The 12,472-nt window shown below is 44.4% G+C and overlaps 1 protein-coding gene across 1 annotated transcript in view; it reads left to right on the top strand.

Moving 5' to 3' along the window:
• The window catches only part of raver2 (ribonucleoprotein, PTB-binding 2), a gene marked incomplete at its 3' end in the record, with an annotated part of 68,222 nt that overhangs the window by 37,176 nt on the left and 18,574 nt on the right, over positions 1-12,472 (top strand). Inside the window, 2 exon segments of the mRNA XM_084472970.1 lie at positions 7,593-7,784; positions 11,752-11,872. Of these exon segments, the coding sequence (XP_084329096.1) occupies positions 7,593-7,784; positions 11,752-11,872 (313 nt within the window).

Raw genomic sequence — 12,472 nt, 5'->3', positions numbered from 1 at the left:
GCAGTTTAAGAATGTCAAACAAGGCAGAGGTAGACAGATATGTGACGATGGAGGGATGGATGAAAGGTGGATGTGTAGAGTGGAAGGATGGATGTGTGGATGAATGGCTGGGTAAATGGATGACTGAATTATGAAAGGATGTGTGCATGGATAAATACACACTCAGGCCTTTTTCGCTCATTCTGATTCCTGTCCCCAGATATCAGTCTTGTCGGTTTGACGGCTCAAGTGTACCTTTCCTCTGTGACAGGCCCGATATGACCTGATATTATCCATGAAGTGAGCTCACTAAATGTATGATATTATCCATGAAGTGAGCTCACTAAATGTATGATATTATCCATGAAGTGAGCTCACTAAATGTATGATATTATCCATGAAGTGAGCTCACTAAATGTATGATATTATCCATGAAGTGAGCTCACTAAATGTATGATATTATCCATGCAGTGAGCTCACTAAATGTATGATATTATCCATGAAGTGAGCTCACTAAATGTATGATATTATCCATGAAGTGAGCTCACTAAATGTATGATATTATCCATGAAGTGAGCTCACTAAATGTATGATATTATCCATGCAGTGAGCTGTATTGAAATCCCCAGCCAGCCTGATCGCTCGAAAATCCCACCCAATCATATTGCTCGAAAACCCCAGCCAATCATATCGCTCGAAAACCCCAGATCACTACACTAAAGAAAAAAATGTTTTATTGAGAAATGTAAAAAAATAATAATAATAATCTTGTGTTCTTTCTTTCAACTCAAAAAAAGACTTCCATCACGTGAATGACGGTTGTTCAAAACATGCCCATAGGTTTATATTTGGATCCTAGAACAGATATCCCAGAAATCCATATGCCTTTGACGGATAAAAGCTTAGTAGGGCCCTTAATGACCTGCTCTGTCAACTTGCCATATCTTATGACCAGGAAAAGCTTTTGACGTTGCCCACGTTAATAAGCTTACTTCCAAAATGACTGCGGGCTGATCGGAAAACTAGGACACCTTAAAAATCAGTGTATCAGCATCCCGCCGCTAATGCGCTGTGGGCTTGGCGGGGGAGCGTGTGAGGAGGGTCATTTGTATGAGACTCCCGCTCGCTGCCGGAGAGTTGGCAGCTCTGCTTAACGTTTGCTGGTATCCATACAGTGAGCTAACTTAAGGTATGCTGTACATAGCGCTGACATACACTAGGTCAGCTCACTGCGTGGATAAAACAGTGAGCTGACGTAATGTATGCTGATAAAAACGAGCACCGCCTATCAACCTCCCATCACTCTTATTCCCCTCTCTCCAGTGTTGTACCTCCCCCTCTGTCACTGACCCATCTGTTCTGCCGTAGGAGAACAGTGTGAGCACGGCGCGTGGGAGGACCAAGGGGAAGGAAGTGCAGTGTTGCTAGGAGCGATTAGTGTGTGGTTGGACTTGTTCACCATTGTGGTGTTATTTCTTTATTTTCAACACATGAGTTAGTGTTTCCCCATTTTTACACTACAGGGATAAAAAAAGAATAATTACAAACCGTTTAGTGGCCGCGTTGGTAAGTAGTCCTAGTGTAAGTCGAGTTAAGCTGCATAGGGACAGACCCAGCATAATGTTTTTGAATAGAGTTGAACAAGCAAAGAAATACGGCCCCTGCTACCTTCACACTCCACACTTGGGGTTGCACTACGAATATGAGGCAAAGTCCACGCTCCGTGTGCTTTGGCCTTAAAGGTCCCATGGCATGAACATTTCACTTTATGAGGTTTTCTAACGTTAACATGAGTTCCCCCAGCCTGCCTATGGTCCCCCAGTGGCTAGAAATGGCGTTAGGTGTAAAACGAGCAGTAGGTATCTTGCTCCGCCTTTGAAAAAATGAAAGCTCAGACGCGCTGATTTGGGATCCGGCCCCATATGTCGTCATATGGGGCCAGGTTACCTCCCCTTTCTCTGCTTGGCCCGCACAGAGAATTTGGCCCGACAATGAGACAATGAGCTAGGACCGTGCGAGCGCCACATGTGTGTGTGTGTGTGTGTGTGTGTGAATACACACACTGTAAAGCAAGTGTTGTACACTTCTTTGTTATTTGGATAACCGTTCTGCTGTTGGTGTTATGGCGCATAACACGTAAAGCTCCTAGCACACAAAAGCTGTGTGCGACTCCGGATGATATTATGAATCCGAGCCATTGCGATACATCCACTATAAACACTAGAGCATGGTACCATGGCCGCAAGCTGCTCAGGGCTCCGCCCCCACCCTCCACCTTTACCCGCCTCTCTCCTCCTCATTAGCATTTAAAGATACAGACACAGAAATGGCACGTTTGTGGAGAGCTCATTGTGGGACTGGCTCGTAGTGGCTGTAATTCTGCATCAAGGCTGCATTTCTTGAACGTCTTCAAATACTGTATCAGGGGCCCACTAACACCTATATTAAAGCATCCATAAAGTATCCATAAAGTAGCAGCTATGGGACCTTTAAGGTAGTTCTTCTGACCTACTTAGCTGTGACTGATTTCGCCAGGGGTTGAAAGGTCGAGTATCAAAGCGACCTCTTGTAGTGTTTGTGGATAACGTGGGAATTTAGCTCTGCTGGCTGCATGTCAGCGTTTAGCTTTATTATGTTCCAGTCATTAGCATAAATGTTACCCATTAGCTCTAGACTATTAAGCTAACTGCATTATTCATTCTGCTCTTAGCTTAACCAATAGCACCACATTGATGAATAAAACTTAGCACCGGATGGAGTGTTTTACGGTGTCAGCTGAAATATTCCTCTCTGTCTCTGTTAGTGTTTATATACATTCATAAACACATCAATAGTTTTCCCATTACCCGCGTGGCCTTTGGCCATATATTATATTTCAGCTTTTGAAGTCAAGCAGCAGTTATACATGAAGTATAATAGAATATATAATAGAATAATAAAAAGCTATTCAAATTAAAAAATCTAAATGTATTGTCCAGTTAGACTAGAGTTAGATCGGTTTTGATGTCAGAAAATATGTAGTGTATTGCAATGATTTGTCCATGTTTGCCCAGTGTGTGCGTGTGTATGAGTGCATGGGTGTGTGTGTGTGTGTGTGTGTGTGTGTGTGTGTGTGTGCTTGTGTATGAGTGCATGGGTGTGTGTGTGTGTGTGTGTGTGTGTGTGTGTGTGTGTGTGTGTGTGTGTGTGGTGTGTAAGTGGATGTACACACACAGTGTGTGTGTATGTGTGTGTTAGTGTATGTCAAAGTATACTTTATTATCCCAGAGTTGGGAAATTTGTTTGGTCAAAGTGCAGCACATTTAAGTAGGTAACCCCCACACACAACAACAACATTTAGGAATAAATAGTTAGGTATGAATACAACTCACAACCTTCCCCCACTTACACTTCAGTCAATCAGTAGCAGGCTTGAAGCACATAGGCCTAAAACAACATTCCAAATTAAATGTAAAACAATAAAAGAAAAACACAGTGTTGCAAGAGTGTACAATACAGTTCATTTATCCTGACCTGTGTCTTTCATTAAAAAGTCTAATAGCAGAGGGGACACATGACACACTCAACCTTCTGGTCCTCATTGCCCTGCAGCAGCCCCTGAGTGTGGACCTCCTGTACAAGGGCTGGATAGGACCACTGTGTGTCTGGATAGGACCACTGTGTGTCTGGATAGGACCACTAAGTGTCTGGATAGGACCACTAAGTGTCTGGATAGGACCACTAAGTGTCTGGATAGGACCACTAAGTGTCTGGATAGGACCACTGTGTGTCTGGATAGGACCACTAAGTGTCTGGATAGGACCACTAAGTGTCTGGATAGGACCACTGTGTGTCTGGATAGGACCACTAAGTGTCTGGATAGGACCACTAAGTGTCTGGATAGGACCACTAAGTGTCTGCTCAGCTTTATTCACAATAACATCTGACCGTTGCTGGGTGACGTCTGACTACATCCAATCATTTTGCTCGCTCTCTTTACCAAATGCTGCAATCTATCGTGGTCTTTTTTGCACATGTTCCCAAATACACAGACTAAGCCAAAGGACAATACGCGCTGAAGGACTGTTTTGTAAAATAATAGTCCACCTGAAAGTAGTTAAGCTTACGTAAAAAAAACATCCGCTGTTGTAATTTTTTCATCATTTTTTCATGTCATTAAAAAAGCTGGGATCTCACTTTTATGACGTCTAAAATCTATTACCATTTCTTTTGTTTTTTTGCATTAACAGCCAGGAAGTTGTCTTACACCATTTGGGGAAGTTACTCACCTCTTCCTCAAAGCTGGTTAGTGCTGAGCAGTGTTGGGACTAACGCGTTATTAAGTAACGCGTTACAGTAACTACGTTACTTTTGCGGTAACGAGCACTGTAACTAATTACTTTGTCAAAATCAGTAACGCGTTTATCATTACTGCGATTGAAACAGGCTCGTTATTCGTTACTTCACGTTGTTATGTGTTCAAATGGCAGCAAAGGCAGGCAGAGAGTCATGGAGAAGTTTCATATATTTATCTGATAAACTTCAAAATTAAGGTTTTCATAATTCACGATATTACACAACTTTTCCCCTCTTCCCTTAACACAAAAGTTCACATTCAGAATAATGTCCATTAAGGTCTATCGCAACCACGGAGCGTCGGAGAGTGAAGAGTGAAGTGAAGTGTGTGTACAAACGATCCAACGATCAAGCGTCCAACCAATAAGGCGTCCGCGAGAGCGGAGAGAGTCAGCATCCAGCCGATCACGCATCTGCGGGCGCGGAGAGAGTCATCGTCCATCCGATCAGGCCTCCTCGGGCGCGGACAATCATCAAATTTTACAGTTTTGTCGAACACTAGGCCACATCAAAATAATTTGTGCATTTGTAGAGGGTTGGAAACAATGGGAATATTTCATACATTTGCATTCACACTAGGTGGCGCATTGCGCTTGTGGTAGGGTGGGACTTACATGTAAGCAAGCCAGAGAGGACTGGCAAAGTTACTTTCCCTAGTAACTAGTTACCTTGAGAGTAACTAGTAACTTAAAGTAACTGAGTTACTTTTGAAAGAAGTAACTAGTAACTGTAACTAAGTTACTAATTTAAAGTAACTTGCCCAACACTGGTGCTGAGCTATCTGGTTTCAAATACCCCACAATATCAGCCCCCTATTTGAAGAAAGTGTGTGTGGATGTGCTAGCTCGACACTCATTAGTATAGATTGATTGATTTTATTTTATTTGAAAGGGACCATGTGCAATTAAAAACATAAATGTAAACATTTGATGCATTGCACCAGAGTTAGCCTTAGGCTAATTTGCATCTGCAGTCCCCAGGCACAAATAAATACAGCACAGATAAAAACATCAAACATTATTCAAAGATATGTAACATATAGCAATAGATCACACATGAAGTGGCCCTCATAGGCACACACACACACACACACACACACACACACACACACACACACACACACACACACACACACACACACACACACACTATGATCAGAGGGTGTGGCAGCATGCACAGCATACAGCACTACACCCACACACATACACACCTTCTCAGCCCCATGGGAAGGTGAAAGTGACTGAAAAAAAGTAATGTTGGTCACTAGCAAGTTAGTGGGTGCATTGTTGTGAGAGTTTTAAGTGTTTTTTTATATTAGCTTTAAAGGCACCAATCAAGTCAGAGTTTTTTATGTTGTCTGGAATTGTGTTCCATTGTGTGACAGCTCTAACAGAGAAGGCTGCCTGTCCAAATGCTGAATAGCGAAAGGGTACAGTGCAGCTATGTACAGAAGCTATTCTAGTGGACCTTACCGAGACACGGTAACAGACAAACTCGCTCAAACAGGTGGGGGCCAAGCCTTTTAGGATTTCATTTTTTAGATCAGGGGTCGGCCACTCTAGGCACGCGTGCCACCACTGGCACGTGGCAGCATAATCATTTGCACACATGGAGAAAAAAGCTAACATAATCTTATTATATATCTTATATTATTTTTCTATCATCATTATCATTATTACATTTTTTCACCGCTACAATGCGGCAGCATAATCATTACTACAGATTTTGCACTTTATTCTGTTTTGGGCATTTCCTCCCAGTACAAATATGTTTAAATGAGTTACTGAAAGCAGTGTTCTGAAATGGGATCAATTAATAGTTTTTAAACCTATGTTGTGAGTAACAGAGAAGAAAATATTTAAAATCTTGTTGCAAGTGGCCTGTATGCATGGCCTTCACATGTTTTTGTAAAGCTGTACATGTCTTAAAGATATTGATGTGGATGTGTCCAACATTCTCACATAATGTCTGTTTATTACATTTCTCACAGTGCAAATATGTTTTTGAATGAGTTTCTGAAAGCAGTGTTTTGAGATGGGATATATGTAATTATAATTAGTAATCCCATGTTGCAAATGGTCGCTGTGTCATAATTCAGCCTAATATTTAATATATTGTTGCTTAAGGCACACTCATTAACGAGAAAATGTAAAACTGGCACTGCATGTTGAAAAGGTTGCTGAGCCCTGGTATAGAGTGTGTAGAGGGGACAGAACACAGCCCTGAGGGGCCTGGAGGTGGAGGTGACTGAATTAAACTTAACCTGTTGTGTCCTGTTTGTTAAACTGTTGATCCAGATGATGAGCTTTTGGTTAACCCCTAGCCCTGCTGTTTATCCACCAACAGGTGGGGCTGTATGGTGTTAAATACACTGCTGAAATCAATGAAGACAACCTTAACAAAGGTACTAGGCCTTTCTACACGTTCCAATATACTGTTGGTCATTGTCAGCAGTGCATCATCCACCCCTCTTCTTGGTTGGTAAGCGAACCGGTGTGGGTCAAGACATGATGAAACGTCAGTTAGCAGGTGGTACAACAATCTCCAGACACTTCATATGAACTGAAGTTGATGCAACTGGTCTAAGGTCCTTAATTTCTTTAGGCCTATTGTGTTTAGGTACTGGTATAATTAGGGACAGCTTCCACTAGTCTGGTATCAGTCCCGTATCCACTGAAACAGCCTCTGAAATGGGGGTGCCAGTGAGTCAGCGCATGCCTGCAAGACCTTGCAGCTGATCCCATCTGGCCCTTGTGATTTCCTGGTATGGAGCTGAGAAAATTGTTTCCTAACATCGTCAGTTAAATCTTTTATTCCATCTATTGCCTTTGTCTGCTGTTCAGAATAATTAACCTCATCAAAGCGGCAATAAAATGTGTTTAAATCCATAGAAAATCCATAGTCATCTGCCACATTTAAAGAATGCATTTTAGGTTTATACCCATTCATGATTTGTAGGCCTTGCCAGGCTCTCCTTGCACCATGACTATAAATTGACTGCACTTTATTTTCATAAGATGCTTTACGTTCCATGATTTTCTTTCTAATTGTATACTGCACTGCTTTAATATCTGCTTTGGTACCTCCTAATTGAATTATTTTTAGGATTCAACAGTTCTTTCAGTTCTGGGGTAACCCATGGCTTATTGTTTGGATAGAGTTTGATGTGTGTGTGCACTGGAAGTGCAGGCGCGTGTCCATGCATCTAAGTGTGTGTGTGTGTGTGTGTGTGTGTGTGTGTGTGTGTGTGTGTGTGTGTGTGTGTGTGTCTGCACTAGCTGGCCCAGGACGAGGGCAGCCCGGTGCGGGGCTTCGGGGTGGTGGAGTACGAGAGTGCGGAGCAGGCGGAGGTGGTGCTGCTGGAGATGGACCGCACCATGCTGGGCGGCCAGGAGATCCGCCTGTCGCTCTGCACCCCCGGCGCCTCGGGACGCAGCACCCTGGCCGCGCTCATCGCCGCCCAGGGCGTGGTGAGTCCCACTGGGGGAGCGGGGTATTTGATGTCTTTCCATTTGTGTAAGGCATTTGCTTGATGAATTTAATAAATAAAATCTAAATCAAATTGTTTAATACAAATAAAATAATAAAAACTACTGTATCGACTTAAAAACTGAGGTACGTACCGAATCGTGACTTTTGTGTATCTTTACACCCCGAGGGAGATGTCAAGTTCACATTAGAACCAGATTAGGACTAATGGAACTCTCTTTATTCTGGGTGCACTGGTTAAAACAGGTTAAAACAGGTTAAAACAGGTTAAAACAGGTTAAAACAGGTTAAAACAGGCTGTATGGATGGACATTAAATGGACTGGTTAAAACAGGTTAAAACAGGTTAAAACAGGTTAAAACAGGCTGTATGGATGGACATTAAATGGACAGGTTAAAACAGGTTAAAACAGGCTGTATGGATGGACATTAAATGGACAGGTTAAAACAGGTTAAAACAGGTTAAAACAGGTTAAAACAGGCTGTATGTCCCCAAACTCAAGAGGAAGCTGTTGGCCAATCAAGACCAGTTTCTTGTTAAGAGTGATCTGATGTTGCCTGAGACACACACACTCACACACATAGACACACGTGGACACACACACATGGACATACACACGTTGACACACACACGCCGACACCCACAAACACACATGCAGACAAACAAACCGACCTGAATCCATTCAGCGGAGCAGTTGGCCCGGGGTACCACCCTGTTGAGGAGCGCTGCGGGACAGAGGCCTAAACACAGAGACCCTCCCCCGGGGCCCCCAGGGCGGCACGGGGCCCCAAGGGCGGTACGGGGCCCCCGGGGCGACACGGGGCCCCAAGGGCGGTACGGGGCCCCCAGGGCGGTACGGGGCCCCCGGGGCGACACGGGCCCCAAGGGCGACACGGGGCCCCAGGGCGGTACGGGGCCCCCGGGGCGACACGGGGCCCCCGGGGCGACACGGGGCCCCAGGGCGGTACGGGGCCCCCGGGGCGACACGGGCCCCAAGGGCGACACGGGGCCCCAGGGCGGTACGGGCCCCCAGGGCGACACGGGGCCCCCGGGGCGACACGGGGCCCCAGGGCGGTACGGGGCCCCCGGGGCGACACGGGGCCCCAGGGCGGTACGGGGCCCCCGGGGCGGTACGGGGCCCCAGGGCGGCACGGGGCCCCAGGGCGGCACGGGGCCCCAGGGCGGCACGGGGCCCCCGGGGCGGTACGGGGCCCCAGGGCGGTACGGGGCCCCCGGGGCGGCACGGGGCCCCAGGGCGGCACGGGGCCCCAGGGCGGCACGGGGCCCCCGGGGCGGTACGGGGCCCCAGGGCGGTACGGGGCCCCCGGGGCGGCACGGGGCCCCAGGGCGGTACGGGGCCGCGGCACGATCACAGCTCTGCAGACGGAACGGGCTCCTCTCTGTCTATATATGTATATATATTTATATGTATGTATGTGTATATGTATATATATATATATGTATATATGTGTATATATATGTATGTATATATATATGTATGTATGTATGTGTATATGTATATATGTATGTATATATATATATGTATGTATATATGTGTATATGTATATATGTATGTATATATATATATGTATGTATATATGTGTATATGTATATATGTGTATATATTTATATGTATATGTATATATGTGTATATACAGTATATATGTATGTATGTATGTATATACAGTATATATGTATGTATATATATATATGTATGTATATGTATATTTATAAAACGGGTGGCTTAAATCAAGCGATCTGATTGGTTCCCAACCGTTGTATATTGAGCGTATACACACAGCTATGACGCCCGTTCAGTTTACAGAGTCCAGTATCACTCTGCGCCTAACTTGAACTGTTGTTTATGTATATATAAAAGCAATAGCATAGTTCACTGAAGCCTAAAAACATGTTGATTGCTGGAGAGGGTGGAAATGTTGTATAGCAATAGGCACACGGTGAGTGAACTCCATAGTAGGCTAAATTGCCGGCGAACCGAGCTACCGTCTCTAGCCTTCTCTCTGAAGGACGCTACCGTGTATTGCATAGCAACCGCCGTACACTTTGCCGGCAGCCAGGAGGGACTACTTTTTTGTATTCGTTAAAAAAAAATGCTTTTCCGACTTTCTAGCTTTTTCAAAATTGAGGGTGTCTATGACTTTCATTTCGCCATACTTACGTAACCGTTTTATAAAACGGTTACGTAAGTAACAGTGAAGGGGGTCGCCGCCCCTCCGCTGCGCGTCGGGACGGACAACGGCCCTTAACTGTGGTATAATGACCGTATACCACAGCCTGTCGTGATCTATTGCTTAAATATATATGTATGTGTGTGTATATAACTATACAGTATATGTATGTGTGTGTATATATGTATGTGTGTATGATCACAGAACGTGTGACTGAAAGAGACAGGACGAGGGACGTGCACATGAACACGCATACATGAGCAGCGCTATTGACACGGAGCAGTAGGTGTGGAACAAAGGGCAGCTCTGGCAGACTGAGGGGTTCTGTGGCTGAGCCCAGGAGCCCACACACACGATCTCCTGAACCAACACCACCCATTAAAAGCAGTAGAATTAAAAAGGATAAAGACCTTGTCTTCTCTGAGGCTCAAAAGAGCCCCTAGCAAAGAAATAGTAAAATAATTCATTATAGAGCTAATGATGGGGAATTGCTGCTGGATTCTGACTCACATTACCCGCCTGCCAGACTGCTTATAAGTTCACATTTCGAATGGACAGACATTTTGGGTCTTCATTTATATAGACTTTTATATAGGCCGGTGGTTTCCAACGTTTACTTCCTTTAGTGTACCACTAAATTGTCATGAAGTCCTTTCAAGGACAACCTCATGCAGACGGTAACGGCTAAGTTCACATGCAGTGGCTGAGTGGCACTACCTTTATACACAATTATTAGTGCATTAGGCCAGTGGGGAACAGTGACCAATGCTCCCAGTTGTATAAAGCAACACTATGTGTGCGTATGCAACACTACGTATGCAACAGTGTATGGCTTGTTCATTTTAAAATAGCAAGCCATATTGAAATTTGTCTATTTCAAGAATAAAATCCCCAATACCAACTGCAGTGCCCTCGTCTCCCAAAACATCCACTTACCACAGGTGGACAAACACTGAGGGCCTTTCTTGAGTACGCCGAGTTCAGACTTTGGTACTTGGTATTTAGGACTTTGGTACTTGGTATTTAGGACTTTGGTACTTGGTATTTAGGACTTTGGTACTTGGTATTTAGGACTTGGCAAGTTCGCCTCAGCAGTACAAACTCCTTGTTGTTGCGAAATGCCTTCTGGGATACTTAGACACACACACATTATGCACAAGCACACACATACTTTACTCAGCCTCAAGTGGAAGGTCTGCCCCGATTTGGGCTTTTAAAATGTGTATAATTATAAAGCTTATTTGCACCAGGGAGCAATAGGGACAAGTTAACCTTGTTAGGGAGATGGTGGGGATCTGATGGGACTCGAATCAGATCACTTAGTATAATGACCACCAGGGAGAGGGGGCTGGGCACCACCTGCCCACCAGCATCACACTGAAAAATATGACGACTGAGATTCTGGAAACCAGAAGCTGAGAGGGGAGCCTTGCTTGTGTTTTGTGACGGAGATATTCTAAAAACTGGAAAACTCACTCAGAAAAGTGGATAGAGCTTTCAAAAACCGTTTAATTAGTGCATTTCTGAAGTGGTCTACTTGATTTTAATCGTTAACAAAACCTTTTTTCAGTTCACTACTGCTGTCCACCTCCAGCAACATGATTTGATCAAAACAAACATTTGAGCTAGTCTGCGATCAGTCTTGTTCGAGAGACTATACTGTGTGTGTGTGTGTGTGTGTGTGTGTGTGTGTGTGTGTGTGTGTGTGTGTGTGTGTGTGTGTGTGTGTGTGTGTGTGTTCACGTGTGTATCCAAGCAGATGCTGGGTAATAAGAAAGGTCTGCTTCCGGAGCCCAACCTGGCCCAGCTGTTGACGAGCATCACAAACCCTACGGCCCTGCATGTCCTCCTCAGACCCTACCACTCCGGGAAGAGAGGAGGTACGGCCCACTGGTCCACAGTAGCCTGTGTAATGATCTCTAAGGTGTGATGGTGATGAAGAGGAGGTACGGCCCACTGGTCCACAGTAGCCTGTGTAATGATCTCTAAGGTGTGATGGTGATGAAGAGGAGGTACGGCCCACTGGTCCACAGTAGCCTGTGTAATGATCTCTAAGGTGTGATGGTGATGAAGAGGAGGTACGGCCCACTGGTCCACAGTAGCCTGTGTAATGATCTCTAAGGTGTGATGGTGATGATGTGGTTTGTTGATTTGTTAGTGTTGTACATTCAACATGTACTGCAGAAATATTTATATATTATATATATATATATACTATTTAATAGCTTTTTTTTTAAATACATGATTTAGATTTTATTGTCTATTCTCTCTCTCTCTCTCTCTCTCTTGTAATTAAATAATAACTGATTTGCATTGTCCACAATGGAACTATATACTAGTATTTGGTTCACAATGGTATCAAACACTAGTATTTTAACGATGGAGCTAAATACTTATTTTTTGTTCCAAACCGAACTAAATACTCGTACTTGGTTCGTAATGGAGCAAAATACTAGTGCACCGGGACTTCACTAGGAGGT

This window comes from Micromesistius poutassou (assembly GCF_964030765.1).
Source record: "Micromesistius poutassou genome assembly, chromosome: 9".
Taxonomy (NCBI): Eukaryota; Metazoa; Chordata; class Actinopteri; order Gadiformes; family Gadidae; genus Micromesistius; species Micromesistius poutassou.
Note: the sequence above shows the minus strand (reverse complement) of the source record. Positions and strands in the feature narration are given on the sequence as shown.